This window comes from Equus przewalskii, chromosome 2 (genome assembly GCF_037783145.1).
Source record: "Equus przewalskii isolate Varuska chromosome 2, EquPr2, whole genome shotgun sequence".
NCBI lineage: Eukaryota > Metazoa > Chordata > Mammalia > Perissodactyla > Equidae > Equus > Equus przewalskii.
Window position 1 is genome coordinate 29134700 of NC_091832.1, and position 27880 is coordinate 29162579.

Genomic DNA, 27880 nt, shown 5'->3' on the forward strand with positions numbered 1-27880 from the left:
TCTCAACACAAAACTTTATTATCAACACACAGATGCCCGGCCCCACTGGCCTCACCTTTCTCCTCTTGGTGCTTGGGCCCACTTAGGCCCCTTCTAGCTCTGGCCTAGAGCAGGAGGCCAGGAATGCCCATCCTTAGGACAAATCCTCGCTGCCTTGGCCAGTACCCCACTTCTGTGCTCATCCTTGCTGCAGGGCTCCCACACTCATCCAGCATCCTTCTCCATCCTGGCTCTTCTGGACCTTGCAGGCACAAGCCCTAGAGAGGCCTTCCCCTTCACAGCCCCAGGCATCTGCCCAGGCATAAGGGAGAGGACAGGCTCAGGCCAGGCTGTGCCAAGTCATGCTAGGGATGCAGGAAGATGCAGCGGCTGCGTGTGTGTGCACAGGTCCCTTGGCTCCCATCCTGCCCTTTCAGCGGCTGGCCTTGTGTTTGTTAAGGAGTACGTTTGTGTTGGATTCCTGAACCTGCAAACCAAGAGGTCTTCTTGTCAATCCGCCTACCCTGACATGGCAGACTCTCCCTTACTGCCCTCCTCCAGCTTCAACAGCTGCCTATCCAGGCCTCTCAGGGAAGACCTTCATATGTCTAACTTTAGTCTGCATAGTATCCTCCAGAGTTTGGGAGCCCAGGCTGTGGACATTCACAAGGCTCCGGGTCATTCTACTCCGGTCAGATGGTGTGGGAAGCAGACACGAATGTGAGCGTCCATTTTTCTCCTTAGAAGCTTCCTCCCTCAGGAGGAGGCTGCTCTTATGCACCCTAGACAGGACCCAGGGGTCTTCTGCCACCAGTGAGCCTAAGTATCTGCCACTAAACAGGAACTGAGCTGGCTCACCCCACACTGAGAAAGCGTAGGTTTGAGAGAGCCAGAAACAGAAGCGACTCAATGGGCGGAACCTGACAGGAGGGGGCGGGGCCTCTCGGAGAAGGAAATGGTGGAACCTAACCGCATTGGCGGCGACCGCTGGGGTGCGTGGGAATCTAGGGGTAGGCTGGGTGGCGGAGTGAGCACTGATTGGGTAGGAGACGGAAGCTGCACCTTTTCCCTGGTGACGAGTGCGGTGATCAAGTCTTGCTGGAAAGTCACTTCACGGATGTCCAGGGAGGACCCGCTGTCCATGGACAGGCTCAGCGACAAGTGCTTTTGCAGCAGCTCCTCCTCCTGCTCCTGGTTGAAGCGGATGGAGCGTACTTCGTCCACTATCCTGAAGGCGGAGGGGTGAGTGCGTTCCAGGGGACGGGGCACAGGGGGAGGGGAATGGGGTAGCCCTCCCACCTCTTCCCTGCTGTCCGCCCCTCTTCACCCTCCCGCTTGACTGTACTAGAGACCCAGGCTGAGCTGTGCGCTCCGTAGTGTGAGATGGGAAGACCCTGGAGGTCTGGATTCCAGCTCCTCCACCAACAGGCTGGGGGACCTTGAGCGAGTCACTTAACCTGTCTGGGCCCCGCATTATAAAATGGTGAGGGTGTGAGGCCAGAAGAATCTGAGGCTCCGCTCAGCCCTGACTCACGGGACTCGGCGGTACCCCCAGTACCCGCCCTACGTGTTGAGCTCCTCTCGGATCTCCTTGTACTGCATCAAGTTCTCCTGTATTGCCTCGAGCACCAAGCAAAAGTTATCACATGTGTTTTCCGAGAGGTTCGGCAGGGGGCCCCCCATAAGCGGCTCCTGGGGGAGGCCAGACATTTCCAAACGGGCGACCACACAGTGCACCAGTGGCAGCTCGTTATTCCCGTCCTTCTCCTCGTCGCCTGTCTGGGAATGGGGACACAGAGAGGGGATGGACAGCTCAGCCGGCACCCCTCCTCCAGCCGCTTCCTGCTTGGCTTCAGGGAGGATGAATGTCTTAGGACACCGGGGTTCTAATGCCCCTCATTTAACTCCAACCAATCTTAGCCTCTCTACCTTGCTGTGGGAGCTCAACTTCAAATGCACAAGCCCTTCTCCCACCTCTTTGGAAATTCTCAGTCCTTTTCAAAACTCAGCCCCTCCTCCCCTCATTTCACTCCTGATAACTCCTATCCAGCAAGCTTCTAAAGCTCTGTCTACTCTCAAGTCACAGCCCACAGCCCTCAACACTTTGGGAAGTACTCCTCCCGCCCCACCCCTACCCTTTTGGAAGTTCTACCCCCAATGAATGGTACTGTAGCTAACATTTGTTGTTCTTAGTATGTGCCAGGATGGTTCATTTACCCGTGTAATTCTCATAATAGCCCTTGAGGTAAGTGCTATTATTATTCTCATTTTACGGAAGAAGAAATTGAGGCTTCGATAGGTTACATGCCCTATGGTCACCCAGCTGCTCAGCTTTGAGTTGCCATAGAAACAAGACATCTAGGAAATCCACCCTCCCTCAGAAGCTCCAATTGGTGAGTTGGCACTCAAGGTGGGGGATGCTGCCTCCCGGTCTCAGGCTTGGCTTTCTCCAGGCCCTTGAGTGTGCAAGCACACACACACATACACATATGCTCAAGTCAGCACTCATGCACACACTCCCTCTCCTCCCTTCTGCCCTCCCCATCCCACTCACCTTACTGAAAGTTACTTGATGCTGTTGGCCCACCTCTCCTGCCTTCATCATTTGCTCCAGATTGGTGGTCACCACGACAACCAAGAGGTTGACACCAATGAAGGCACCAATTGTGATGAAGATGGCAAAGTAGATGGCACCCCCAATCTCCATTGCGTACTCCCTCGTCTCCATCCTGGAGATGGCAGGCAGGGGTCCCATCACCTCCCTGGCCCTTTGGGCCTCAGTTTCCTCATCTATGAAATGGGGAAATTATCTCAAGGCCTACTGGGACTTCTGCTCTTCCCTGCTGTTGTGCAGATCTAATACCTAACTCCTAACTGTCACAGCAGCTGCTCTTTCCTGACCACCTGCTGTACTGCCAGCAGTGGCAGTCCTCAAGCCAGCCCTCAAGGTGGGGATTTGTACATCAGCATTATGAAGTTTAATCTATTGGTGATACTCTTTATTCATGTTTTTCTCTTTTTTTGCTAGGAAAGATTCGCCCTGAGTACATAGTTGTATATTCTAGTTGTGAGGCTCGGAAGAGAGATGAAGTAACTTGCCCAAGGTTGCATGGCTAGTGTAGTGGAGCAGACTTGAAAGCGCAGCCCACCTTTATTGCACACTTTATGATTTTTCCACTGCCTACATCATGATGGATAATGACTGCAGAAGCCCTTTACCATCTGGCATGAAGGGAATAAAAAGAAATCTCTCTACTCTCACATGAAGGGGATTAAAAATAATCAGTCAGGGGGATCCACTCCCTGGAATGGACTAGAAACAAATAGGCTTTAGACTTAATGGGAAAGAGGTAAAAAATGACCTTGGGCAGTGGGTCTAAGAATGAATTAAATGAGACCCTAAGTTCCCAGGAGTCCAGGCAGTTTGGTGAGCTCCAGTGTGGGCTGGGAGGTTGCCCTGGAACCCAGGTGCAACTGCAGACCGGCTCCCTTGCCCAAGGCCTCATTACCCAGCTGTTTAGCATGATGGGAGAAATCATGAACAGGCCTGCGGGGGGTGGGGGGGTGGACTTTGAAGAGTGGAGTTTCAAGGAGGACAAGGCTTCAAGCAGACCACAAACCCAGAGGCCCCCAGCCCCAGAGGTCTCCTTCTCCCCCAGTTTAAAGCCCCGGGCACCCCCCTCCTGCTGAGCCATCCTCATCCCAAGCCCTGGAGCCGAACTCCTGCTGAGAGCCCTTCTCCCTCCCCAGTCAGTGTCTTGCCCCGTGGGAACCCAAGCCGCTGCCCTGCTGGGCTGGGCCAGTCTGGGGGCCTGGAAGTCCCACAGGCACTCACTGAAAGTTATTGTAGATGTCCACCCAGCCATCCTGGGTGATGCAGATGAAGAGGGTGTACAGGGCAACCTGCATGTTCTGGAAATGCATAGGCACGAAAGCACCAAAGAGAGTGACCCCAAACACAGAGAAGACCTGCCAGAGAGACCGAAGACCACCCGGACTTCACGCAAGGGCCTTGGAGACAGGACATGCAAATACCACGCAAATGAATGCTGCCAAGGGAATCACAGGGATTCAGGCCCATAGGCTTCTCTTCTCCAGACACTCTTGTATCCCCAGTCACCCAGGGGCCTGTTCAGGGAAGGGGCCTGTGAGGGTGGGGGGGGCACTGACCAGCATGAAGAAGAGGATGAGAGCCATGATATTGGCCATGTCGGGTACCGACTGCAGGATGACGCGGATGATCCGGGCCAGAGGCTCCACCGCCATGCACACATGCACCAGACGAAGCACCCTGTGGCAGAGCCTCTCAGGGGTGCCCCTCAGCCCTTCCCAGATCCTCCTCCTCACTGCCCCCTCACCTGCCCAGATAGGCAGAGCTGATCCCCACCCAGTAACAATCCCTCCATCTCTTTCCCAGGGTCCAGACAGGTCCCCCTCTTTTCTCCAGAGTCCCCAGCTCACCTGAGGGTGTAGGTGATAGCGATGACACTGAGTTTATTAATGAAGAACCCCACGAGCAAGATAAAGATGATAATGAAGTTGAGGATGTTCCAGCCGTCCTGGGGGGTGGGCCAGCCCCAGCAGGGTCTGTCAGGCCCAGCCCACGGGAACATCCTGGGTCTGCCCTCCCCACACCCCAGGGATGGGGGCTCAATATTCCTCTCAGAGCACGGCCAGTCATCTGCCATCCCCTGCTGTTACTCATCCTGCTGCCCGCCTAAACATGCCACCAAACACACATGCACTCGCTCTCTCATACATGTGTCAACAGCCAAGTGCAGTCTCGGAGGCACACAGCAGAGACTCTCACATATACTCAGCTAGTTCCTAAGCCGGGGCCCACCTTGGCTACTGCACTGCTGATAATGGCCTTGCCCTACAGTTAGGTGGTCTGAGAGTGTTTGGATGCTCCAGCCTTTGTGTGATACACACTACAAATAATAATAAAATGAAAATACTAATGAAAACATTAAGGAACGCTGCTTAAGTAGCCAGCTCAGAGGTGAACAAGCTCATACTGTACGAGAGAGAGAGACAGGCAAATTTTTACAGGCCCTTTGTCCAATAAGACAGACTCATATAGGAGTTAGGATAGGGGAAGGAAGCTCACATGTATGATAAATTCAAGCATAACCACTAAAGAGGGGAATTTACTCTATCTAAGAAACAATAGATGCATTGACTTTTTGACCAGTGAGCCTACTTCTAGAAATCTGACCCACAGAAACTCTGGTGCAAGTACAAAATGACATTTGTTTAAGGTTGAAAGCAACCAAGTGTGGAGCAATTGGACACTGGTTGAATAAACTACGGCACATTCATTCAATAGAGTATTGTGTAGCCTTAAAAAGGAAAATGAGAAAGACCTCCATGCAGCGACATAGAAAGGTTGCCAGCATCCATTAAGTGACAAAAGCAAAGTGCAGAACAGTGGTTGTAGGAAGCCACTGTTAGGAAGGGAGGACTAAAAATATATACATATTTGCTTATGATTGCAAAATAAACGCTAGGAGGATAAACAAGAGACTATAAATACACAAAGATTACCTAGAGAGAGTAGGGGGAGGGGAAGGGATGAAGGCGACAGGAGTGGAAGCAAGAATTCTGTGTGTACGTTTCAATATAGTTGTGACCAATATGTACCTGCAATTAAATACTTAAAAAAGAAAACTTTTTAATGGAAAAAGTGTTCTTAAATTTGTTGGGCAGTCCAATAAACACAAGCCCTCCTGGTGTCCCAATTCAGAGAGTCTGTCTACACGTACACACGGGGATATGAGTCTGCCTGTCTGCAGATCCGTCTCTCTATCCATCCAGTACTAAGCTCCTACTGTATGCCAGATCCTGAACTGGATCCTGAGGATACAGGATTTCTGCCCTGCTGGGCTCACAGACTATTTTGAGGGAGGTGGATAAACAGTGAACTTTAACTGCACATGAGAGAGAGAAGCACGCAGTATTAGGGAGACACAGAGCAACACCTAACGGAGCCCGGGAGAGACAGGAAGACTTCCTGGAAGAGAAGACATCTGAATGAGTCTTAAGCTGTAAAGAGAACTAAAGCAAGTGAATAAGTGGCAGGCAGCTAGAGTAGACTAGGGGTCAGCATGGTCGAGGGTATAGAGGTGAGAACAGCAGTGCGTGCGTGCGTGCGTGTGTGTGTGTGTGTGTGTGTGTGTGTGTGAATGTGAATGCAACTACAAGCTGTTTGGTGTAGCTGGAACACAAAGGGTAAGGCCAGGAGTGATGAGGCTGCAAAAATAAGCAAGGATCACATCATGGAAGGCCTTAGTTAAGCACAATAAGGCATTTAGACCTAATCCTATAAACAACAGGGAGCCACTGGAGTTTTTTAAGGATGCATTGTCTTGTGCCTGGGGAAGGTTACTTTGATGGCAGGTGGGGGACACAGGAAGCCATATAAACATCCTGGTGAGAGAAGACACAGCAAGAGCTAGAACAGGGGTGGCAGAGATGCAGAGGCGGCAAGAAATTTGAGAAATATTTAGGTGGTGAAATAGTGATAAATAGGCTGTGGAGATGAGGAGGAGGGTGGAGCCACGTGAGGGCAGTAGAAAAGGGAGAGCTGAGCACAAAACTTCGGGGATCTCTGTGTGGCTGGGTAATATTTAAGGTATTAATTTACAGACTTTCCTCCCTTCTCAGCATTTTCCCTTTCCGTCCCCTCCCCTCCCCCACATCCATTCAACAAAGAGCAGGCTTTGTGCCCCAGGACTGGGGAAGGGATGGGGGTGGGGGAGGAGGAGGCAGAAGCAGCCTGTAATAAGCCCCGGCTTTTGGCCTTGGGAGCCTGGCCCCACATGAAGGTTAGGTTTTGGGACATTAGTGCTCAGCCAGGGGTAATTTTGCCCTCCAGGGGACATTTGGCAATGTCTGGGGACACTCTTGGTTGTCACAACTATGAAGGTCCTAATGGAATCTAGTGGGTAGAGGCCAGGAATGCTGCTAAACATCCTACAATTCGAAGGACAGTCCCCCACAACAAAAGATTATCCAGGCCAAAATGTCAAGTGTTAAGGTTGAGAAACCCTGGTTTAGCGGACAAGCAGAGTGCCTTGGAGGAACACGAGATTCTTAGGCTTGCTTCAGTTCTGTTGTGCTAAAGGAACTCTGGGGCTTAACCTTGAAAGTGCAGGTCCCTTGAAAATGCAGGCCCTTCTAACTGCTGCTGAAAGGAATCTCAGGAAGATATGAAGGAGGAATGTTCCTTCTTAGGGAACAGATGTCTGCTGGCATCCTGGAGCTAGTTCTGATAAAGTGGTATATTGAAATGTTCATAAAAATCATGGTACCTACTTTCTTCTTGAGTGTAGAGACATGTAAATATGCACCATCCCAGTCTAATTTGTTAATAAACATCCTTGCAAGTGTTGTCTGCACAAAGCAGTTTTTAAGACATCCAGATCTCAGAATTTTTGTTCTAGGTTCTACATTCTTTGTTCTATGAAGTGAAACCTGTAACCCCTGGAAAGCTTGTAACTCTAATCGGTTGTCCTGGTAATGGTATTTAAATAATACTTTGTTTTTATGAAGGTTTGTTGTGGTTCTTGTTGTTTGTTTTTGAGGAAGATTAGCCCTGAGCTAACATCTGCTACCAATCCTCCTCTTTTTGCTGAGGAAGACTTGCCCTGAGCTAACATCCGTGCCCATCTTCCTCTACTTTCTATGTGGGACGCCTACCACAGCATGGCTTGCCAAGCAGTGCCATGTCTGCATCCGGGATCCAAACTGGTAAACCCCGGGCCACTGAAGTGGAACGTGTGCACTCAACCGCTGTGCCACCGCGCCGGCCCAGGTTTTTTTTAATACATTTTTTTTTTTTTCAAAGCCTCTTCTTGTACAAAATAAATCCCTTGACTCCAGAAGTCCTATTCAAACAAAGAGTTTTAGTCTTTGTCTCATTTAATGTAACTTTAAGACCCATTCCCACCCAAACAACTCTTTGATACTCTCCAGAACAGGGGTCAGCACACTACAGCCTGGGGGCCAGATCTGGCCAGCAGCCCTTTTTTTTTGTAGGACCCTCAGACTAGGAATGATTTTTATATTTTTATAAGGTTGTAGGGGGCTGGCCCGGTGGTCGAGTGGTTAAGTTCATGCGCTCTGCTTCAGCGTCCCAGAGTTTTGCAGGTTCAGATCCTGGGCAGACCTAGTGCTGTTCATTGAGCCATGCTGAGGCTGCGTCCCCCACAGCAGAGCCAGAAGGACCTACAACTAGAAGGTACAACTATGCACAGGATGGGGGCGGGGGGAGGGGCTTGGGGCTTTGGGGAGAAGAAGAAGAAAAAAAGATGTTAGCTCAGGTGCCAATCTAAAAAAAAAAGATTGTAGGGAATAAATCAAAAGAAGAATATTTTTGTGACGTGAAAATTACATGAGGTTCAAATTTCAATGTCCATGAATACAGTTTATTTGGAACACAGCCATGCTCATTCGTCTGTGTGCTATCTACAGCTGCTTTTGTGCTCCCACAGCGGAGGTGAGTGTTTGCAACGGAGACTGTATGGCCCACAAAGCTTAAAATAATATTCTGGCCCTTTACAGAAAAAATTTGTAGACCCCCTGCTCTTGAACCCAATAAATTAAGGTAGATACTCTCAATCCCATTTTTCAGATAAAGAAATCAAGGTTTTCCCAAGATCACAGAAGTGGGGAAGGCTGGAGCAGGAACTGGAACCAGGGAGGCTGCACTTCGAGTACCAGTTACGTTCTGTTGCATCACAGACATCTCAGAAGTAGTCAGTCTCTATCTCTACGCATGCGCACACACACGTGCACACACAAACCCCTCAGTTTGCAAGGCCAAGAGCACAAGGGCGGGGACTGGATGGGGTGCAGTCCCTAAGGAGGAGTAGGGGCCGTGGTGGGGAGGGCCCAAGATCTCACCTTCCAGAAAATCCAGAAGCCATTTAACCAGCCGAGGAACAGCTCACAGATAAGGATGGTCAGCACAATGTCATCTATGGTAGAGAACAACTCATAGTGTTTCTACATGGAAGACAGAGAAAAGAGAGGGACAGAGAGGTCAGTGGAGCAGGGCCCGGGCGAGACCAGGGAGAGAGGATGTCTGCCGGGGAGGGAAGGCCCGTATTCCCGCTGTTCTTCATCTTCAGCATCTCTGTCGCTCCCTTAGAGCACACCTGCCATGTACATGCCAGGCACTGGGCTAACACCACACACGCACCATTTCATCCTGCCATCACCACTGTCCTACAAAGTAGGTTTTACTCCTATTTTACAGATGAAGAATCAGAGGGGTGCCCACAGTCAGACAGTTAGTTGATAAAGACTGTTGTCTGACTACAAACCTTGGCTCCTAACCTCTAGAATAAGGATATTTGGAAAAAGGAGGTGGGGGAGGGGTAGAACAAGCTCCAGGACTGGGAGGAAAAGCCGTGGCCCCTGAGATGGAGGACACCAAGCTGCAGCCTGTCTTCTCTGAGGGTCCCAACCACTCCTGCTGCTCCAGCTCTCTGAATCCCCCTGGTCAGGCCTGACCAAACCCCTGGGTATCTCCCCATTCATGACTCCAGGACATGGACTTTGGGTGGATGGATTGACAGATGAATGACTTGAATCTGCCCAAAACCCAACTCAATTTCACCTAACCTAGATGGTACTCCCTTAGCTTCCATTAAGCTGTGACACTGCTGTAGTCTGTGACCCCATTAGCATCTCTCGGCCCCCCGACTCCAACCTGGCAGTTACTGAAGTCACCTTGACTCCTGCCTTTCTTCACCTGCATGGACAATAGACTCAGTGCCCCAAGGCTCGCTGCTACACATGGGGGCCTCTTGCTACCCACACCTTGCCACCACCCCAGCCACCAGCCTATGTGAGGCTGGGCAGAGCTTCTTAAACCCAGGTGGGAAGTTAAGGTTTATGAGATTCCTGCTCATTCCAAATTCCCAAAGGGCTGTCATTGGACCAGGGATGTCTGCTTATAATAAGAAAGAGCTTTCTTTCCCCTCATCTGTCCCCTCAGCTGTGCCCTGCTGGCCACTGGAGGCAACAGGCCCTCCTCACTATTTTCAAAGAGCTTCCTAAATAGTCTGCTGCCTTCTCCAATTCATGGGCATCTGTGGCTAAACCAGAGTTGCCTTCCCCACCCACAAGCCTTCCATGGCTCCCTATGGCCTGCAGGGTAAGGTTTAAAACCAGTCTGGCATTCACAGGCCTCTAGGGTTTGACATTCCTGGACATATATCCTATACCGGGGCTTTTAGCATTTTGACTGGGACCCATAGTAAGAAATATATTTTACATTTTATTTTATACCATAATGTTATTTCTCCCCTCTCTCTCTCACACACACATATGCACAGACACACTATTTCTATTTCACTCTTTTTTCATATCAAAATGCTGGTATCTGCACTCTGAACTAATTTCATGGTCCATTGTTGGGTTGCAGTGTGCCCTGCAGTCTAGTCATTCTGCAAACCTTGGCGATTGGGCTTCTGCCTCCACCACATCTGAGGCAGCTCTTGTCAAGTCACGAGATGCCTCCATCCCTCAATGGGACACAAGCCACAAACCATTTTGCTTCCAGCTCTTTAGGAAACTGAGAAAGAACTCGCTTTCCACAGCGCTCTTACGGCGAACCGCGAACCTCTCATACAAAGGTGGCTGAAACGCCGATTCTAAAAATCCAGAGGATGCTTCAATGTCCTTATCCTGCCTCATCTCTTGGCTACATCTGATCCTGTGCCTGCTCCCTTGATGGGACACTCTTCTCGGTTCCCTCCCACTCCTCTGACATGCCTCCTCAGTCTTCCTTTGCATCTCCTCCTCTGTTTTCCGCCCTTTACTTGAAGGCTCTCCTCAGAGTTCTGTCTTGGTCCTCTTCTCTTCTCACTCAGTGTTCTCTCCCCAGGCAACCTCATCCATTCCTTTAGCTTCAGCAACCAACCACCTAGATGCTGGCAACTCTCACAGGGCCATCTCCATCTCAGAGCTCTCTGCAACATTTCAGATTTGACCGCCAACTCCCCACTTGACATCGCTATGTGGATACTGCATGGGCACGTCAAACACTACACAAGTCAAACTGACCTCATCATCCCCCTAAACCTGCTCTTCCTCCTTCATCCCCATGTCCCTACAACAGCACCATCTCCACACAGTTGCTCAAGCCAGAAACGTAACTTCTTGTTCTCCCTTTCTCTACATGCGTGAGATGATGACGTATATTAAACAATGGAGGACACAATAAGAGATTACTGAGTGTTCGCTATAAAGAGAATCACTCAAGAAGGCTATGGATCTCACTCTAGAGAGCTTCAAGTGAATGTGACCTCTTTTCACCCACTGCCATCGTCCTGGTCCAAGTCTGATCATCTTTTACCTGAGCGTGCGCAACATGGCCCTGCCTGGCCACTCTTCCCCTACTCTTGGCCTCTGTCTTACATGCAGTTTAAGTTTTCTAAAACATGTGTCCAGTCTTGTCACTTCCATACTTTAAACCTTTCCCTGGATTTCCAATGACATAGGATAAAGGCCATCCTCCTTAACATAACTTAAAGACCCCGTGTGATCTGGCTGCTGACCACCTCTCTGAATGCATCAGCTGCCATCCCAGATGTTTTTAAAATATTGATTTTAAATAGCACAATTCATGTATGTAGTTTACTCCTTATAAGAGACAACATCAAGGATAAGACCAAAGACATACTAGACTTCAAGTTGGACATACAGAACTCACTCAAATGCTGTTCGTCTGCCCAAAATACTCTTCCCCACCTCTCTGTGCCTGGCCAACTCCTACTCATTCTTTTCTCTCACCTTCAGTGTCCGTTTCTCCAGGAAGTCCGCCCTGACCACCCAGATTAGGTTCAATGCCTCCTTGGAGCTCCCATGTACTCTGTGTGACACACAGGCATTTGTAATGACATGCTTGTGTCTGGCTGAGACAGAACTTGGTCTGTTGTGTTCATACCTGGACACCTGGCACCGAACACAGTACCTGGCCCAGTGTGATTCTTGCCTAGCAACTACTGGGTAAAATGGAATACCTTCCCCACGAGGTGCCCATTTGCCTGCCTCTGCTCACACCATTTTTCTCCTGCCCGTCCTCTACAAATCCAATGCATTCCTCAAAGCTGGGCCCTTCCACCATGAAGTCTTCCATGATCTCTAGACCCCTGGAAGGTCAGAGCTGATAGGCCCTTGAAGAGCATCCAATCCAACCATCATGGACAGATGAGGAGCCTGAGGCCCAGAGAGGGAAGTACCTTGCCCCAGGCCCTCGACTTCGATCAGTGGGGGCAGAGGTCAGGCTGATGTCCCACCTGGCCAAGGAAGGAGTTGGTGCGGAGCGCAATCGTGATGGCGTTGACCAGCAGCAGCGTGGCCAGCAGCAGCTGGAAGGCCGGGTGTCGGAGCAGCTGCTTGATATACATGCGCGTGATGAACTCCTGCATGTCCCAGGCATCCTAGGGGAGGGCGGGGGATCGTCCTTTAGGCAGGTGTCACTGTACGAGGCCTCTGCCTGGATGTTTGCTCTTGGTGAATGGGGGTCCCATCCCTGGGAGGAGGGGGACACTCTGGGTGGAGAAGTTGCCTGAGAGGGAATCATGGAATGGGGCATCAGTGTAGAGGTCACTACCTAAATGGCCACTAAAAGTCCATCACTGCTGGGGGATCTTTGTGGGGCTCTTTGCAAGGGAGACTTTTGGAGTCTCTGCTGGTGAGTGTCACTATATAGGGGTTCCTGTGGGGGGCTCTGCCAGGCGGTTAGTAACATATCACAGGGAGTCACTGCAGGGCTCACTGCTGGGGAGGGTCCTGTTGGGGGACGTTTAGAAGTCAGAAGGGGCAGAGTGATTATGAGGGCCTGTTGCCCCATGGGCACAGCAGCAGAAGGGTCACTGTGGGGCGAGGATCCCTGTAGCCCCACCTCATTCTTACCTTCGTAGGAGTGATGTCTCGGCGGTTGATGAGCACCTGCTCCTCTGGTCGTACGTAGGGCTCGTGAGGGACCCTCTGCAAGGGTGAGCAGAGGGTCCAGCAATGCAGCCAGTGCCCCTCCAGACCCAGTACAGTCCTCCTGTGCCTCCCCTCACCCTGGGATGCTCAGCTCGAGTGGTGACACCAGGCAGGGGCCACCTACCATGACATTCAAAGGCTTGATATTGGTGATGTCAGTCCAATACTGCCACCAGATCTTCTGGTTCTCGGTCATCGTTGCTCAGTCTCCTACCACTTTTCAAAGAAACTTCATTCCAAGCGGTCTTGCTCCCTCTCGTGGTGATATCATAGAGGCCTCTGTGACCTTAAACTGTCTGCATTCCACCAAGGAATTCCAATCCCAAGAAAAGCTCCTCCCACTGACCCCCTTCTGCACTCCACAGAGGAAGCTAGGGACAGGAAAGGGCTGGGCTGGGGTCAGAAGTCAGAGGCTGATGGGAGCAGGTCGTCTCCTGTGCAGCATGGATGGAGACACAGGAGCGTGTCTCTGCTCTGGGTCCAGGAGTTGAAGGTGAGACAAGGCTAAGGAGGGAAGAGGAGAAAGGTGTTTCCTCCCAAGCCCCTCCTCCTGGCAGATCACAACCTGTACCCACCCTACCGACTGCCCCATCCCACCACCCCAGTCTCCAGGGCTGCTCACCCTGCCCTTCCATGCAAGGTATGTTACCCATCTATAAAGTGAAAGGCTGGTCTCTATTTCTTACTTTGTTCCCCCTGGGCATGGGGCAGGAGAGCATCCTCTGGTCTCCAAAGGGCTGGGGAGAGATGTGCATGAGTAGAAGCCCTCACTAGCCATGGATCAGCATCCATCATCCTGGCAGGCGTGGAGCTTCAGGTGCAGGGCCCAGGCCAATGGACCTCGCAGTGGGCTGGTTATCGAGAGCGTTCACTCCCATCTGACAGCTTTTCATCCCAGTCCCCCTGGGGAGCAGATTCCTGATTCTAATATGGGAATCAAAGGCACGCGTAGATTCATGTTATAGAAACTGACTTTATTTGGTTGAAAAGTGTCTCTTGTGTAAAGTGAAGAATGCCTGTACAGACTGGTTTGGGGAAGGGAGAAGTGCCAAGGGACTGAGGGCGGCAGGTCTGTGCTCCCACGGGTCAGAGGATGGGGTGGGAGAGAGTTTCTTTCAGCCCAGCCTCCTGCTCCTTCCTTGGCGAGGGAGGAAAGGGTGGCACAAAGCTCACTTCACTTCGCCCCACTCCAGGGAGAGAGGAGCAGAAACGGTGGCAGCGCGGGCAGAGGGGATCAGCTTGGGGTGACATGGACTAGCACTATTTCAACCTTGAGCAGAATCCAGGGATGCTCTGCCCTACACATGTCAGAGGCTGGGGACTGAGGTGGTCCTCAAGACCAGAGGTCAAGAGCTAGGGTACTGGCCAGGGTCAGAGGTCAGGAGGTTGGAGGTTGCTCTCTGGGGTCAGGGGGCAGAGATGGGAGTGCTCCTCAGGGTCAGAGGGCAGGGGGTGGGAAGACTGTTCTCTGGAGTCAGAGGTCAGGACTGGGGAGCTGCCCTCAGCCTGCACCACTCCCCAGGCCTCCAGGCCCTCTGAGTAGAGCTCCTGGTTCTGTTCCTTCCACTGTCGGAACTTCTCTCCAGTCAGCTCGGGGTCGCCTAGCACCTCCTCCAGGGCCTGCAGCTCCTGCAGCTTTGCCTGTAAGAGGAATAGGGCTAAGGGACCATGATCACCTGGGGAGAGGGTGGAGCCTGAGCCAAGAGCTAACTCTGGAGTTCAGTGCCTAGAACCCCAGCACCTGGCCCAGTCCAGCCCTGATCTCTAGATCCAGAGCCTGGCTCTGGGAACCCAGAACTTGGCCCAGTCCACAGCTGAGCCCAGAGGTGAGGGCCAGTCCCTTGCCATGCCCAGTGCCCTCTGGCTGACCTTGAGTGTGCTCTGGAGCGCCCGCACCCGGTGCACTCGCTCATTGAGCTGGGGGTCTCGGTTGCGCCGCATGAAAGAGCTCCGCCATTGTTCATGAGTGAGGGGCTGTAGCCGGCCCAGGAGGGACACGCCACCCTGCCTCAGCCCCCGTACCATTCCTTCCAGTGCCCCTTCACTGCTGTCTGTGGGAGGGGGGAGCAGGATGAAGGTGTACCGTCCCAGCCAGCAGCCCCCCATCACAGCTCCCAAGCCCAGCACAGCACCTGTCAGGGAGCCAAAGGAGGTCCGTGGGCTGCCCCGCGTGGGGGTGGCTGCAGGTGATGTGTCTCCATGGAGTGGACTGCAAGTGTGGGCCAGGCTGGGCTGCAGGCAGGGTGGAAGGAGAAGAGGGTATCAGTCTGAGCTCCAAGCTCTGCTGCTCACCCCCCACCAGTCCCGTACTCACCGAGGCTGAGCGGGACCCAGCCTCGTCGTCAGGGTCTTCTGCTTCTGTCTCACTGTAGCAGTCTGGGGTGACAGGAGCAGTTGGGGAACTCACTAAGCTTCATGGGGTTTTGGGAGGCCAAGGAGTGGGCTAGGGCATTTGAGTGCCCAGCTCCCACCTCAGGAAAGGCAGAGGCTCAGGTGAGATCCCGCTCTGTGAGACACTCACCTTCCTCTTGGGGTAGGGGGGCCCGGCCTGGAGACTGGTACTTGGAAATGCAGGTAATGAGATGGCGTACCCACCTGTGGAGGGGCAGATGGGTCTCAGAGAGTTCCCATCTACTGTCTGCCAGGGACTTTCCACCTATATCATCTTCTAACAATCCTCAGAGCAACTCTGAGAGGTAGGAACTCTTATTAGCCCATTTTATAGATGATGAAACTGAGGCTTAGAGAAGTGAATGCCTTGACAAACCACTATCAGAGAGCTGGGATTTGAACCCAGGCTCCTGAGCCCAGGCTCCCAAGAACTCACGTGGGAGCTGGGAGGTGGGGGGTGGCACTCACATGCTCAGATCCGCCAGGGTATCAGCAGCGAAGATGAAGGGTTTGTACACGTCATGGGTGAGCTGGAACACACTGCCAGGGAACAGAGGGCCTCACTCAGCCTGGGTGTGCCCATCCAGAACGCAGAGAGGCTAGCCTGGGAATCCCAGCCACCTGCTGCCCCCACCCCGCCCCTCCTGTCACCTTACCTCTCCCTTTCTCTCCCCGCCCCCTAGCCTGTCACACTCCCGGACTTAACTATTTCTTCTTCTGATCCTGTCCACTTTCCAGACTGTAGTTGGAGACGTTGATGAGGCCCTCAGCCTTCTCATCCTGGGGGAATCACAGTGTGGAGGTCAGCATGAGGCCCCAAAAGCCTCGAGGCCTGGTCAGGCTCCTGAGGGCAGGGGCGGGAAGAGGGCATCTCCTGGGCTCTCTAGCCAGAAATCTCTCAGTGCCCAGAGCTCAGGGCAGGAATCTGGGGTCGGGGCAGAGGGTGTAACCGAGGGGTACCTTTGAGCCAGGAAAGGGGAGCCAAAGATATCCAGAGAAACAGCCACAAAAGAGAAGCCTGCTCTGCATTTGTTCCATCAACAGACACAGATGAAGCTGCTTCACACCACTGAACTTTGCAAACACTTGCCCTTCCTCGTCTTGCTTCCCTTTTCTATTTGACTAACCCCAAGGCAGTGATTTCTCAGGAAGCCTTTGTGACTCCTCAGGCTGGACTGGCCACCTCTGCTGGGCTCCCACCCACCCCCTGGGCTTTTCCTTCATTCTAGCACGTGTTGCTCACACTGTCTACAAGTGTGTATTCATCCTGTCCCCTACCAGCCTGGAGTAGCAAGAACTGTCCAAGTCTTCCTGGTATCCCCAGTGCCCAGCCCGGAGTTGAGTACAGAGTAGGCACCTGAATGTTTGTTGAATGAATAAACAGTTGAACAAATGTCCCATCACCAGGATGGACGGAAAAGGAAGGAAAGGTGGGCAGAATAAAATTGATTCTCTCTACACGGCCTCTGATACCTTTTCCAGACTGCTTTTACACACCTTTTAGCTCATTCCTCTCTGAAGAGTGCCCTCATTTTACAGATGGGAACACTGGGGCTCAGGAGGGCCTGTGACCACAGATGGGAGTGGATGGTGGAAGAGGGACAAGAACCGTGGCTCTGACTCACTTGCTTACCTGTGTTTGTGTACGGGGTCTCACCTGGGGCTGTCGGTACCAGTAGAGCTTGTGTCCCTTAAGCACAAACCAGCAGCGGCGCCAGCGTGGGCCCATGAAGCCGCCGGGTACCTTGCGCAGCAGGAGCCAGCCGTCGCAGTCTGGCTGGCCCAGCTCCCGGCATGACACCCGCCGGCGGCTCAGCCGCGTCGCCACACCTGCAGCAGCACAGCATGGCCCAGTTGGTGAGGGGCTGGCAAGGCGTCCCAGACCCCCAGCCTCGCTCCCGTGCCCCTCAGGAGCATCTCCAAGCCGGTGTTTTGAACTCATACTTTGTGCTCAGACTGTTACAAGTATCATCTCTGAGGGCGATGATTCTTCCCATTTTAGAGATGAAGAAGTGGAATATCAGAGGATGAGCTGTTTGCGCAAGTCACATAGCTAGAGAGAGGCCCAGGGTGGGAGCACAGATCTGTCTGACCCCAGAAACAGAGCTGTTTCCAGGAGAGGCTGTGGATGAAGTGCGTGTGGGGTGGTCTTGCCCAGCACTCTAAAGACTTCTAAGAGCTCCTCATATTGGGGGACCCTCACCAGTCAGATGCATCTCATACCTTTTGATTTCTTCCGACCAGGGACAGGACTCTGAAAGGACCACAGAGGTTAGAGAAGGCCTGGGTCGAGAGCCACATACTCCTCCTTGCTGAGGCCCTGAGCTTACCTCGTCAGGGTCTTCTGAGGGCTTCGGAGTCTCTGCAACCCCTGCTAGGAGTGTGGCTGGGGATGCAGGGGGGATGAGCAGGGGCTCAGAGTCAAGGGAGGAAGAGTCTGTCAGGGAGGGAGGAGAGAAAGGAGGTCCCATGAGGCCAGCCCCAGGCCCAGAGGTCAGTGAGGGCGTCAGCATCTGAGGGTCAGAGCCAGGCACCCCACATGCTTTGCCCGGGTAACCCGCCACCTGGTGGGGCTTGGAAACTGCCTGTCCAGGCAGGGCTGGGTCCAGGACTTGGATCTGAGGTCAAGTTGAAGGCAAAGACGTCTTCGGACGGGGTCCTGGGGAGAGCAAAGGGAGATGAGATGAGCCCATGGCTCCCCCACCAAGATGCACCCAGTACAGAGCCTGTTACCTAGGAGACAGTGGGGCCAGAGCCAGCGATGAGATCCTCAGCTGTGGGGAGCCCAGGGCTTGAGGAGAGGTCTGGGGAACAACCAGAAACAGGGTGATGCAGCTGATGACAGGGGTCTGAAAGCAGGTTCGGGCAGGGTCGGGGGGCAGTACCTGTGGGGGGGTCTCCGGCACGGGGACCTTCTTCAGCACTAAGGTGACTCCAGCCGACTTCTGCAGTAGCTCTCTCACCACATTCTTATGGGGCCACCCCACCTTGGGGATAGGTCAGGGACACCGGGCTGGATCAAGCTGGGCAGGAGGCTCTGAAGCAACCCAAGAGCTCTCGCCTTTGGAGTCCTCTCTCAGCCTCCCGCTCTGCCTCACCTCCTCCTCCTCCGGGAAGCCTCCATGAGCCCCTCTGCCTTGGCTCTACCAAGGCTGCTCTGACCCGTGTGAGCTCGTTCATCTCACAGAAGGCAGCACCCACAACCTGGTCTCCCCAAGGGGCCCTCCCTACCCACTGGCCCGGGGTTCTACTCAGCACCCTCTTCACTCCCACCATGTCCGTCTCCTCCTCACTCACCACCACCTGCTCATTGATCTGGACAATCTCGTCTCCAGGCAGGATCTGCAGCTGGGAGTCAGTGGGGACCTGGTGTGGGGAGTGAGGCTCAGAGGGTGCGCCCTCCTGGGCCTGAAGCTGGCTTGGCTGGCAGGCAAGAGGGTCTTGGGGGTGGGCGGCTGAAAAGGGTGTGGGGCCCTCACCTGGGTGCCCACTTGAGACACAAAGTGCAGGCAGTTGGTGGTGGTGTGGATTTCCAGGTCCTGCCAAGGCAGAGGCTGCAGTCACTGAGGGTGTGGGGGCAACAGGGCGAGTGGGCACACCCCTGCTGGGCACCAGGATTCTTGGGCGGGCAGAACTGGGAACAGAGCTGGCCCCAAGTTGGCATTGCCCAGCTTGCTGTGTGACTTTGGGTTTGCTACTCCTCTCTGATAAGGGCCAGAGGGAAGCTGGGGTTGCTGACTTCTGAGGTATGAGATTGTCAGCAACTCTCCCCAAGGGATGAGCAGGGACAGGGCCGGGACAGGCACAGGGCTGGGGGCTCTGGTCTTCCCAACTGAGCAAAGGTTAAAGCAGAAAAGTTCATGTCCCCTCCCATCTCCCCCAATCTGCCAGGTCTGTGTCCCAGGGCTAGAATGTGTCACCTGAGACCATACCAGTGGCAGCCCCTCAGGAATGGAGGAGGTGCTCCATTCCTCACTGTCTCATGATGGTGAGACCCCAGGAAAGTCCTCTGGACCTTTAACATTTGTACAAAAAGGGCTTTCCAGCCATAACAGTACAGCAGTCTGTGGGATCCCAGAACCAGATTTCAGGGCCCCGGAGAGGCTGCCGGGGGGTCAGAGGTGAGAGATGAGAAGTCAAGGCTCACCAAAGGATTGTCCAGCTGCACTCGCTCTAGCACGGCCCTCTGCTCCAGCAGCTCCTTGGGGCTGTAGCTCAGGATGTTGTGGCAGATTCCAGCCACATGGCTGCACTGGGGGAGGGGGAGCAGGACGTCTAGCCTGAGCGCCATCCCACCCTCCATCCCCACTCCCTGCTCACCCCACAGACTCACAATCCTCAGGACTTTGCTCTCCTTCTCAGCCGCTGCACAGTCCTGGAAGCAGAGAGAGAGCAGGGACCTACCCTGAGTACCGGGTACTGCCTTCTCCCGACGGCAGGGTGGGATTCCTGTACCCTGGCCCCCTTCCCAGAACTCCATGGCCTAAGAATTTGGCCCCAAGGTCTCGTCCCCCTGACACCAGGCCCCCAGAAGTCACCACACATGCCCTCCCCTGCTCCGCTCCCTCCTGAGAGTCAAGCTTCCTGAGCTCCCCTGCCAACCAGGAGACCCCTTGCCCCCATTGCCCCCTACCCAGTGGCTGGGCCACCTCTCTTCCTGCCCTTGCCTCTTCCTGCCCTCACACCCGATCCTGTGCTGATTCACAGGTTATAAAAAGCTCTAGCCTGACTTGGTCTCTGCGGCCTGGGCCAAGCCCGGCCCCTGGTTCTCCTACCTCCTGCAAGGCCTGGCCCAGCTCCCCGCACAACTGCCCAATCTCCTGGCAGGCCGAGAAGTCATTTAAGTGGGAGAAGAGGTACCTGGCAGGGGGAAGGATCGAGCAGTGGTTAGGGGACTGTGCTTAACAGTCAAGTCACAGGACCACTTGGGGCTGACTATTCATCTGAGACTTGGGGATAATACCTGCTCTGATGGGTTTTATTTTGGGGTAAAGGAGATGATTGATACCTCTCAGGAGCTTAGCAGAGGACTTATTTGTCAAGCAGCTAATACAAGCCAGGCCCTGTCCTAGGCAGTAAGCAGACAGACATTAAACACATAATTACATCAATAATGATTTGATTTCAACTGCTCTGAAGTGTCAGGAGCTCTGAGAGTGTGTAAAGGGAAGGCTTCCCTGAGGAGGTGACATTTGAGCTGGGACCCGTGGGACCAGCAGCAGCCAGTGAAGGGGGTGGAGAAGCTCTCCATGCAGTGTTGTTGATATGACTGTTATGATGATGTGCTGGGGGTGGGGTGGGAACCCAGGCATCCCAGTGCAGCTGCACAGACCAGCTACCCTCCTTGCCCTGCTCCGCCATATCTGAACAAGAGCCAAGCTCTGTTTTTCTCTCCCAGACCCTGAAGAAGGCTAAGGATGAGAAGGGTGCCCTCACTCGTCACCTGGACCCTGGGAGGAGCCTGAGGTACCTGTTGAGCCAGAAGAGGAGGGTACGCGCCTCATGTACCAGGTCCACAGCTGCACTGAGGACATCGGCAGGGGGCTCGGCACAGCCCCCCAGGTGGCCTTGGACTAAGCTCCGGAAGGCATGGGTCCCCTCCAGCAGCCCCTCTGTCAGGCTCTGCAGGTTCTCTGTCTGTAGGCCGGAGCTCTGTGCCAGAGAGGGGGCAGGTCACCTCCCTGGCAGTGGCCAGCCCCCTATCAGCAACCCCCAGGGGGTGGAAGCTGCAGCCAGTGTGGCCACCATTCACTTACCAGGGCCCGGAGCTGCTCCACCCCTTCCAGGATGAGCTCCTGGTGGACCAGAGGCCACACAGTTAGAGCCTCAAGGCTGCGGGGACAGAGCTGGAGCAGGTACTTGCCAGGCAGCTCCCAATCTTCAAAGCAATAGTCCTGCAGGGAATCATCGAGGCCTGGAGGGAGAGGAGGCGTTGGCACAGGGGCAGCCAGGGAATGTCATGGCCTTTTTGGCCAGTTCTTCACTCCCACAAAGCCCTTTTCCCTCCCATTTGTTACTAATGACAACCCTGAGACCCGGGCTGTGTTCTGCCCATTTCACAGATGAGGCTACTGAGTTGAGATGTAGGAGAGTATAGGGCAGTGGCTCTCAAAGGATGGTGCCCAGACCTGCAGCAGCAGCAACCTCCCTGGAGAACTTGTTAGAAATACAACTTCTGGGCCCCATGCCATGCCTGCTGGATCAGAATTCAGGGGAAGGGCCCAGCAGTTTGTTTTAACAAATCCTGCAGGCATTTGATGCTTGCTGAAGTCTGAGAAGTACCGATACAGGGCATAAGAGCATGGGGCTTTGCAGTCAGGGAGACTGGAGTGCTAGCACTTGAGCAAGTAACTTAATTGTCCTCAGTTTCCTTACCTGTAAAATGGGGATAATAAAAGCACCGACCTTCTAATCATCTGTGTGTTAAATGACATGACACATATCAAGCACTTGGCCCATTCCCTGGCTCATGGTAGTCCGTCAACAACCACCATATGATTATCGCCAGACTCTTTACCATCATCTACAAGGCCCGGAATGATCAGGCCACCGCCTGCCTGTCCAGACTCCTCTCTTGGCCCAGGCCCCAAACTCAGCTCTTCAGATCCAGAGCACTAACTCCCTGTAGCATCTGGAAGGCTCTTTTTCCTCAGGGTCCTCACATGCGCTATTCCTTCTGCCTGGACTGCTCTTCCAGCTCCTTCACTCCCTTTTTCATCCAACTCCCTCCAGGAAGGCTTCCACAACTCCCCAGGCTAGGTCGGAGGCCTCTCCTGCTCCCACTGCACCCTCTGCCTCCACAAACCCCTGCACCTGGGCCTCCGCCTCTCCCACTTGCTCACGAGCTCTCCAAGGGCTGGGCCTGAAATAACTTCATCTCTAAGGCCAGCCCATGCCCAGCACAAGGGAGACACTCAAAAACAAGAAAAATATCTATTGAATGCTTACTATGTGCTAGGCAGAATTTTAAGGGCTTCATACATATTAACGCGTTTGATCCTCACCAAATCTAGGAGGGAGAGACCACTGTTATTCCCATTTTGCAGATGGGCAAACTGATACAAATAGAGATTAATAGTTCGCTTGCTCACTCTGAAGAAATTCCTCCCATTCCAGGCCAAGTTCCTCCATGGGGTATGTGCGTGTGATCAGTAGCTCTCCCTCATTCGCTGTGTGACATTAAGAGCACTGGACTAGGAGTTCATGAACCTGTCACTCCATGGCTACGGGCCCTCAAGCAACTCCCTTTCCACCTACAGTGAAAGTGCTGTGCTGCGTCCCTCCCAACAGACCCTGACACTGAGCCACACATGCTGGCACTTGTCACAAGTGTCTCATTTTGTCCACCTCAAGAGCTCAGAGTTGGGCTGGCCCGGTGGCACAGCGGTTAAGTGCGCACGTTCTGCTTTGGCGGCCCGGGGTTCGCCGGTTCAGATCCCGGGTGTGGACACAGCACTGCTTGGCAAGCCATGCTGTGGTAGGCGTCCCACATATAAAGTAGAGGAAGATGGGCACGGATGTTAGCTCAGGGCCAGTTTTCCTCAGCAAAAAGAAGAGGATTGGGAACAGTTAGCTCAGAACTGATCTTCCTCAAAAAAAAAAAAAAAAAAGCTCGGAGTTGCTTTTCTCATTGTGGATAGGGAAACTGAGACCCATGGTCACAGAGCTGGTGAGGGGACGGGCTGGACCTGGAAGCCAGCCTGGGAGTCTGACTCCAGCCCTGAATCGCTGCTTTTACTGGGGGTGGTCACCCTGAGCCTGCCGGCGGTGTACTCCTGCTGCCCCCTCCACTCCAGCTCCCCTCTCCAGGAGGGATGTCCTGACTCACCTCCCCCCTCCCAGCTGCTTGTCAGAAGGTCCTCATTTCTCTGAGTCTGTCAGCAGTCTGGGCCTTTGCCACCCCTCTAGGCTCACCGAGCCTGGGGAGCATCTACCCTGGAGGCCCCTAGGGTAGGGCTGTGCCAACTCCTTCAGTCTGGCTGGGGCTTGTCTTCTCTCACTGGGAGCCTCAGGATGGGGAGAAGGGAAAAGACACCAGGGCCGGCCCTACTGCAAAGCCTGAGCAAATCACTTGCTGGCTCAGTGCGCCAGTTTCCGCTTCTGAAAAATGGGTTTAATAACAGCCCACTGCACCCTAGGGCGGAGGGAAGATGGAGGAGATAAAGTGGGCGTGGGCCCCCCGCCCCCTCCCCACCGCTGTTTTCTTTACACAACCACCGCCTCCCCGCAGCCTCTTGGGATGCTGGGGCGATGGGAGACCCCTTCTGGGTCCTCAGCCCCGCCGGAGTCATTTCGTCGATCTTTCTGCCTAGCACGGTACCAGGTTTATAAATACTTGTTGACTGACTAACCAACTGACAGTCTCGGCAAGTCCTTTTTCCTTTTCCTCTCCCCGTCCCAGTACCCCTCAAGCCCAGCTCTGCCCCAGCCCTACCCACCTCTCAGCCAAGCTGCCACCTTTCCAGGGGTCCAGGTCGCTACAGGCTCCATAGCCGAGATCGGCCCGCTTGGATCGACGCCCGCTCCTCCCGCCAGCGCAGGAATTTCCGCTCCCGGAGACCAGGCCTGGGGAGGGGCTGGGCTGGGCCCTGGGCGGAGCCACCGGCATACCTAGGCCCATGTGGCTGGCCAGGTGAGGCGCTGGGACAGCCATTGGCCCACCGCTGGTCCGCCTCCTACCTTGGTCTTCAGGCATCCTAGGCAGTTGGGCAGCCTGACTCTGAGGGTGGTGCCACTGGTGTGTGACCCAGGTGACCTCAGAACCAGTCTGAGATCCCGCCCCAAACTGGCCTCAAATCTCAGGGCCAGACCTTGACCTTCAGGCTCCCTGCAAAGGGGCCCAAAGGTGAGCAGTGAGCACAGCCGCAAAGCCCAGAGGTCAGGGAGCCAGAAGGCTGGGTGCAAATCCCAGCTGTGCAGCTCTTAGCTGTATGACCAGGGGCTCACCCTACCCACAGTGCATCAGTTTCCCTGTCTGTAAAATGGGCTGCTGTGCAGAGTACTTGACTCTGTAGCTTTAAAACCTTTAGAACAGGGGTTTTTAGGCCCTTCTTTTTTTGCACAGACCCTTCTGGCAGTCTGGTGAAACCTATGGACCCTTTCTCAGAATAGTGCTTTTAAAAGCATAAAACAAAATGTCAAAGATTACAAGAAGGGACAATTATTATCAAAATATATTTTAAAAAACAAAATTTATGATATAGTAATATGTAACAAGACTGGCAAGTTAAAGTTAAGTTTTCCTTTTCTAGAGACATCAGTGTATTGTCACGCAACTTGAATAAGAACAGTGAACTGTGGGGTGGTCTTTGAATCACCTCTTCTCACACATTGATCAGCAAACAGCTGAAGATTGGAAATGCAGGCGAGTAATGGAGAAGCCTGGGTCACCGCATGAGAACAGGCGGATTCACCATTTGGTCACTGACTCTCTACTGGACACGGAGGTGCCCGATCGAAGGCAGTTATGTTGCAGAAGTGTCTGCAACTCTGTGTGATGTAGTGGTGGGTTAATAACTATCACGATTTTGAAATAGTTATGAGTATAGATAATATTTTGAGGTACTTGCAATAACTACAATTTGATATAAAAATATCTGTGATTCCTATTGGTGAGAAAGCCACAGATACTGCTAATACTTCAATCCATAAAAAAGGAAATGGTAAATTTTCATTAGATGTTAGTGAAAGTAAATATATATATATATATATTTTTTCCCATCCAAGTTTACGGGTCCCTGAATTCTGAGGCCCAGGTTAAGAGCCTTCCTCTTAGGACAATATCTGAAACACACCAAGTGTTTTATCTTCGTCATCATCATCCCAGGCCAGGGGACTCCCAGGACTTTGGAACTGGACAGAATCAGTTCCACTTGCTGTGTGACTGAGCCCAACCCCTACACCTTTCTGAACCTGTTTCTTCCTCTCTAAAAGAGGAACACCTAGACCTTAGTGCTGTGAGGAGGTCCTTTAAGCATTTTGACATCTGTAACATGGGGTAGATCTGAATTATTATTGCTTTAATTCTGTGAGAAGGGGCCCAGGAGACTTTTCCAGAGCCTGCACCTCCGACCCGGTCACCTAATTCAGAATCTCTACTAGCACCCCAATACTCAGTCTTCAAAGCCTGTCACAATCTTGCCTCTAACCCAGAGACCCACATTCTGAATTTGGCCCACAGATGGCCAGCGCAGTGCATGTGTTTTAGTTGTCATCATTTAATAATTTCACCTACAAACTGAGTTCTCTGGAATTCAGCCAGCTCTGCTGACCCCCTCCCACCTTCACACGTGGCATCAAACACAAGTGCAGATCGAAGGCTACTTCCTTCAGGGGGACTCCAGCTCACCAGGTCCCTGCAGGCCTTGCTCCTTTGTTTGTGAACCAGTAGGCTCCAAATTTGCAACATGGCCCTCACCTCTCTGGCTCCATCCTTTGCCTCACGTCCTCACATACTGCACTGTGTGTGTCCCTCCAACGCTCCTCCGTGCTGCAGCCTCCTATAATGTTTTTGCCTCTTCCTACAACAGCCTCCCTGTGGCACTCTGGGAAAGCCCAATAAACAGATCTGTCTCCGCCATCCTGATTTCATCAAACAAATACCCTGAGCTGGCACAAGATACAGAGGTGAGAAGACAGCCAGCCACTCTCTGAATTCACCAGCCTGTAGAGGAGAAACAGACCAGAACTCACCACTTGTACTCAGCTACTGCCCTAAAAGGACGGGGGCCTAACAAGCACAACCGCGCCTTTACTCTGTGCCTCTCGCACCTGGCAGAGCTAGCCACGTAGGGGGACAGTAAATGGCAGCTTCTATTTTAAAGGTAGTTTTATGAGTTCCAAAAGTTCTTTCTACATATTTGCTGTAAAAATTTCAAAGGCAACAGTAGGTCACTAAGTGAAAGGAGGGCATGCCCTTTTCCCAGCATATCCTTGTTCCATTCCCCAGTGGTGGCATCCGGCAAGTTTTCTGGGTGTTTTTCCATTTTTTAAATATGCAGATACTGTACATACTATTCTGCAAATACGCTTTTTTTTTCATTTTTATGAGCTAATCAATACCAAATAAAATAATACACGTAAAGTGCTTAGAATAATGCCCAGCACAGTCAGCTACTATTTTTTAGCACACCAGAGACAGCCTTCTTAATCAGTATATGCAAATCTTTTTATTATTGTCCCCAAGCTGAGGGTAAGGAAGTCCCTGCAGGAACTCCGTCTTGTGGAAAGGGGTGAAATGTGCCCTCCCCCAAGGTAAGGGTGGTTGATGTAACAGAAACCAAGTGAAAAAAGCACACTCCCCCTCCTTTGCAGAGAGCTGATTGGTAACATCTAATCATCTGAGGTGGGGATACAGCTGGGACCAGCGCTGGGGAGGCCTCCCAGTACCTGGTCCAGGCCTGAGACTCCTGAGAGCTTCTAGGCAGGCCCTCTCCTGCCTACCCAGCCTGGCCTCCCCGGTGGGTGGGGGAGGTGCTGCTCAGGCCTGATGCTGATCTCTCCTGACAGCTGCTCCTAAGGCTGGCAGTGCGGGCAGCCGGGCGGGGGGAGGGACAGATTTAAAGGTCCAGTTGCCCCACCCCCTGCCAGATGAGAGGGCACACGCTGGTGAGCATCCTCTGAGCGCATAAGAGAGGTCAGGACCCTCTATGCGCTGATTTCCGTTACTTGGTACCATGAACACCACTGGTCTTCATTCCTGCTTCCACCCCGAAGGCCGCTAGGGAGACCAGCGACGCCCACCATGCAATTTCGACGCCTGACCCCTGGCTACTTCCGGGTGCTACAGGTAAGTACCCCTCACCAATGGCTTTTGGCATCGACCCCTTAATCTCCCTACCATGGCTGGGTTGACACCCCAAAAGCCAGGCCGTCACGTTCCCTGCCGCCTGAGCGGCCAAGGCCCAGATGGGCAGTGAAGCGAGAGGGATTGGGGTGGAATCTCCCTGGGGCAGCAATGGCATTGGTATCTCCTTCACCCAGCTGTACTTTCTCGGCCCCTTCCCCCACCCCCCACCTTCCTAGAAGTCTTGACTGACCCCTTAGGTGCTACTCTCCTTGCACGTCCAGATGCAGGTGGCCGGGAAGCTAAAGGCAGAGCCCCGGAGTCCACTGGCTGGGGTTGTGGCTACACTGCTGGCTGTCCTCGGGCTGGGCGGCTCCTGCTATGCTGTCTGGAAGATGGTGAGGCAGCAGCGGCCGCCACAGGCCCCATAACAGGCCCTAGGGGTAGGTGACTCAGAGGGGGCTGCAATCTCAGGAGCCTACTTCTTTTCTGGGGGTCAATCCCTGCCCTCATGGGAAGCAGGACAGTATAAACCTGACCCTACTCCCCCCGCCCCGCACCTGGGCTCTGTCTGGGGCCTCCAGTTCAGATGTCAGGACCCCTAAGAAAAGGCAAGGATGCATGTTCCAAAGCTAGGCCAAGTGAGGAATAAACACCCTAGGCCCCTTACACAGGAATAGTAAAGAAACCCCCGCAGGGCAGAGTTTGGGGGAGTGG

General features: G+C 53.2%; 3 protein-coding genes and 1 long non-coding RNA gene across 8 annotated transcripts; 2 read left to right on the forward strand and 2 right to left on the reverse strand.

The window, feature by feature from the left end:
- On the reverse strand, positions 1–13945 carry CATSPER4 (cation channel sperm associated 4). 3 transcript variants are annotated; one of them, XR_011537523.1, is made up of 12 exons: positions 13674–13945; positions 13112–13491; positions 12910–12984; positions 12291–12434; positions 8887–8988; positions 4441–4538; positions 4150–4270; positions 3815–3948; positions 2534–2708; positions 1538–1758; positions 1042–1207; positions 1–466 (listed from the first exon to the last, which is right to left on the reverse strand). XR_011537523.1 is itself a non-coding variant. In XM_008529047.2 (12 exons), the coding sequence occupies exons 2-12, from the start codon at positions 13181–13183 to the stop codon at positions 413–415; spliced, it is 1353 nt and encodes a 450-aa protein (XP_008527269.2). In that variant the 5' UTR covers positions 13184–13491; positions 13674–13945; the 3' UTR covers positions 1–412. The 3 variants fall into 3 exon arrangements, 2 of the variants coding, with proteins under 2 accessions (XP_008527269.2, XP_070466726.1); XM_008529047.2 differs by having other exon boundaries at positions 1547–1758; XM_070610625.1 differs by lacking the exon at positions 4150–4270 and having other exon boundaries at positions 1547–1758; positions 2534–2769.
- Positions 1083–4928, forward strand: LOC139081965 (uncharacterized). Its single transcript, XR_011537524.1, has 2 exons — positions 1083–1221; positions 3008–4928. It is a non-coding gene; the product is annotated as an uncharacterized lncRNA (long non-coding RNA).
- Positions 13340–27725, forward strand: ZNF593OS (ZNF593 opposite strand). Of its 2 annotated transcripts, XM_070610629.1 has the most exons (6): positions 13340–13480; positions 20777–20844; positions 24630–24841; positions 25908–26004; positions 27094–27166; positions 27448–27725. In XM_070610629.1, the coding sequence occupies exons 5-6, from the start codon at positions 27122–27124 to the stop codon at positions 27592–27594; spliced, it is 192 nt and encodes a 63-aa protein (XP_070466730.1). In that variant the 5' UTR covers positions 13340–13480; positions 20777–20844; positions 24630–24841; positions 25908–26004; positions 27094–27121; the 3' UTR covers positions 27595–27725. The 2 variants fall into 2 exon arrangements, with proteins under 2 accessions (XP_070466730.1, XP_070466729.1); XM_070610628.1 differs by lacking the exons at positions 13340–13480; positions 20777–20844; positions 24630–24841; positions 25908–26004 and having other exon boundaries at positions 26986–27166.
- CNKSR1 (connector enhancer of kinase suppressor of Ras 1) lies at positions 13941–24084 on the reverse strand. 2 transcript variants are annotated; one of them, XM_070610623.1, is made up of 21 exons: positions 23817–24084; positions 21135–21292; positions 20849–21030; positions 20154–20238; positions 19712–19753; positions 19526–19630; positions 18858–18917; positions 18676–18744; positions 18264–18365; positions 18112–18182; positions 17943–18037; positions 17709–17815; positions 17602–17632; positions 17036–17208; positions 16085–16158; positions 15847–15918; positions 15509–15582; positions 15302–15363; positions 15120–15219; positions 14857–15038; positions 13941–14628 (listed from the first exon to the last, which is right to left on the reverse strand). In XM_070610623.1, the coding sequence occupies exons 1-21, from the start codon at positions 23866–23868 to the stop codon at positions 14359–14361; spliced, it is 2166 nt and encodes a 721-aa protein (XP_070466724.1). In that variant the 5' UTR covers positions 23869–24084; the 3' UTR covers positions 13941–14358. The 2 variants fall into 2 exon arrangements, with proteins under 2 accessions (XP_070466724.1, XP_070466725.1); XM_070610624.1 differs by having other exon boundaries at positions 20154–20234; positions 20845–21030; positions 23817–23970.
- Positions 27726–27880: the final 155 nt, after the last annotated feature.

Bases quoted from the DNA above. Each gene is read 5' to 3' on its own strand.
- ZNF593OS (XM_070610629.1), top strand. From the start codon at position 27,122: ATGCAATTTCGACGCCTGACCCCTGGCTACTTCCGGGTGCTACAG. The intron at 27,167-27,447 runs GTAAGTACCCCT...TTGCACGTCCAG, and splicing joins GCTACTTCCGGGTGCTACAG to ATGCAGGTGGCCGGGAAGCT.
- CNKSR1 (XM_070610623.1), bottom strand. From the start codon at position 23,868: ATGGAGCCTGTAGCGACCTGGACCCCTGGAAAGGTGGCAGCTTGGCTG. The intron at 18,183-18,263 runs GTACTGCCCCCC...GTTGTTCCCCAG, and splicing joins TGCCGGAGACCCCCCCACAG to ACCTCTCCTCAAGCCCTGGG. The intron at 15,919-16,084 runs GTTAAGTCCGGG...GTTCCCTGGCAG, and splicing joins CAGGATCAGAAGAAGAAATA to TGTGTTCCAGCTCACCCATG.
- CATSPER4 (XM_008529047.2), bottom strand. From the start codon at position 13,183: ATGACCGAGAACCAGAAGATCTGGTGGCAGTATTGGACTGACATCACC. The intron at 4,271-4,440 runs GTGAGCTGGGGA...GCTCTGCCACAG, and splicing joins GCTATCACCTACACCCTCAG to GGTGCTTCGTCTGGTGCATG. The intron at 3,949-4,149 runs GTCAGTGCCCCC...TCTCTCTGGCAG, and splicing joins TCATCCTCTTCTTCATGCTG to GTCTTCTCTGTGTTTGGGGT.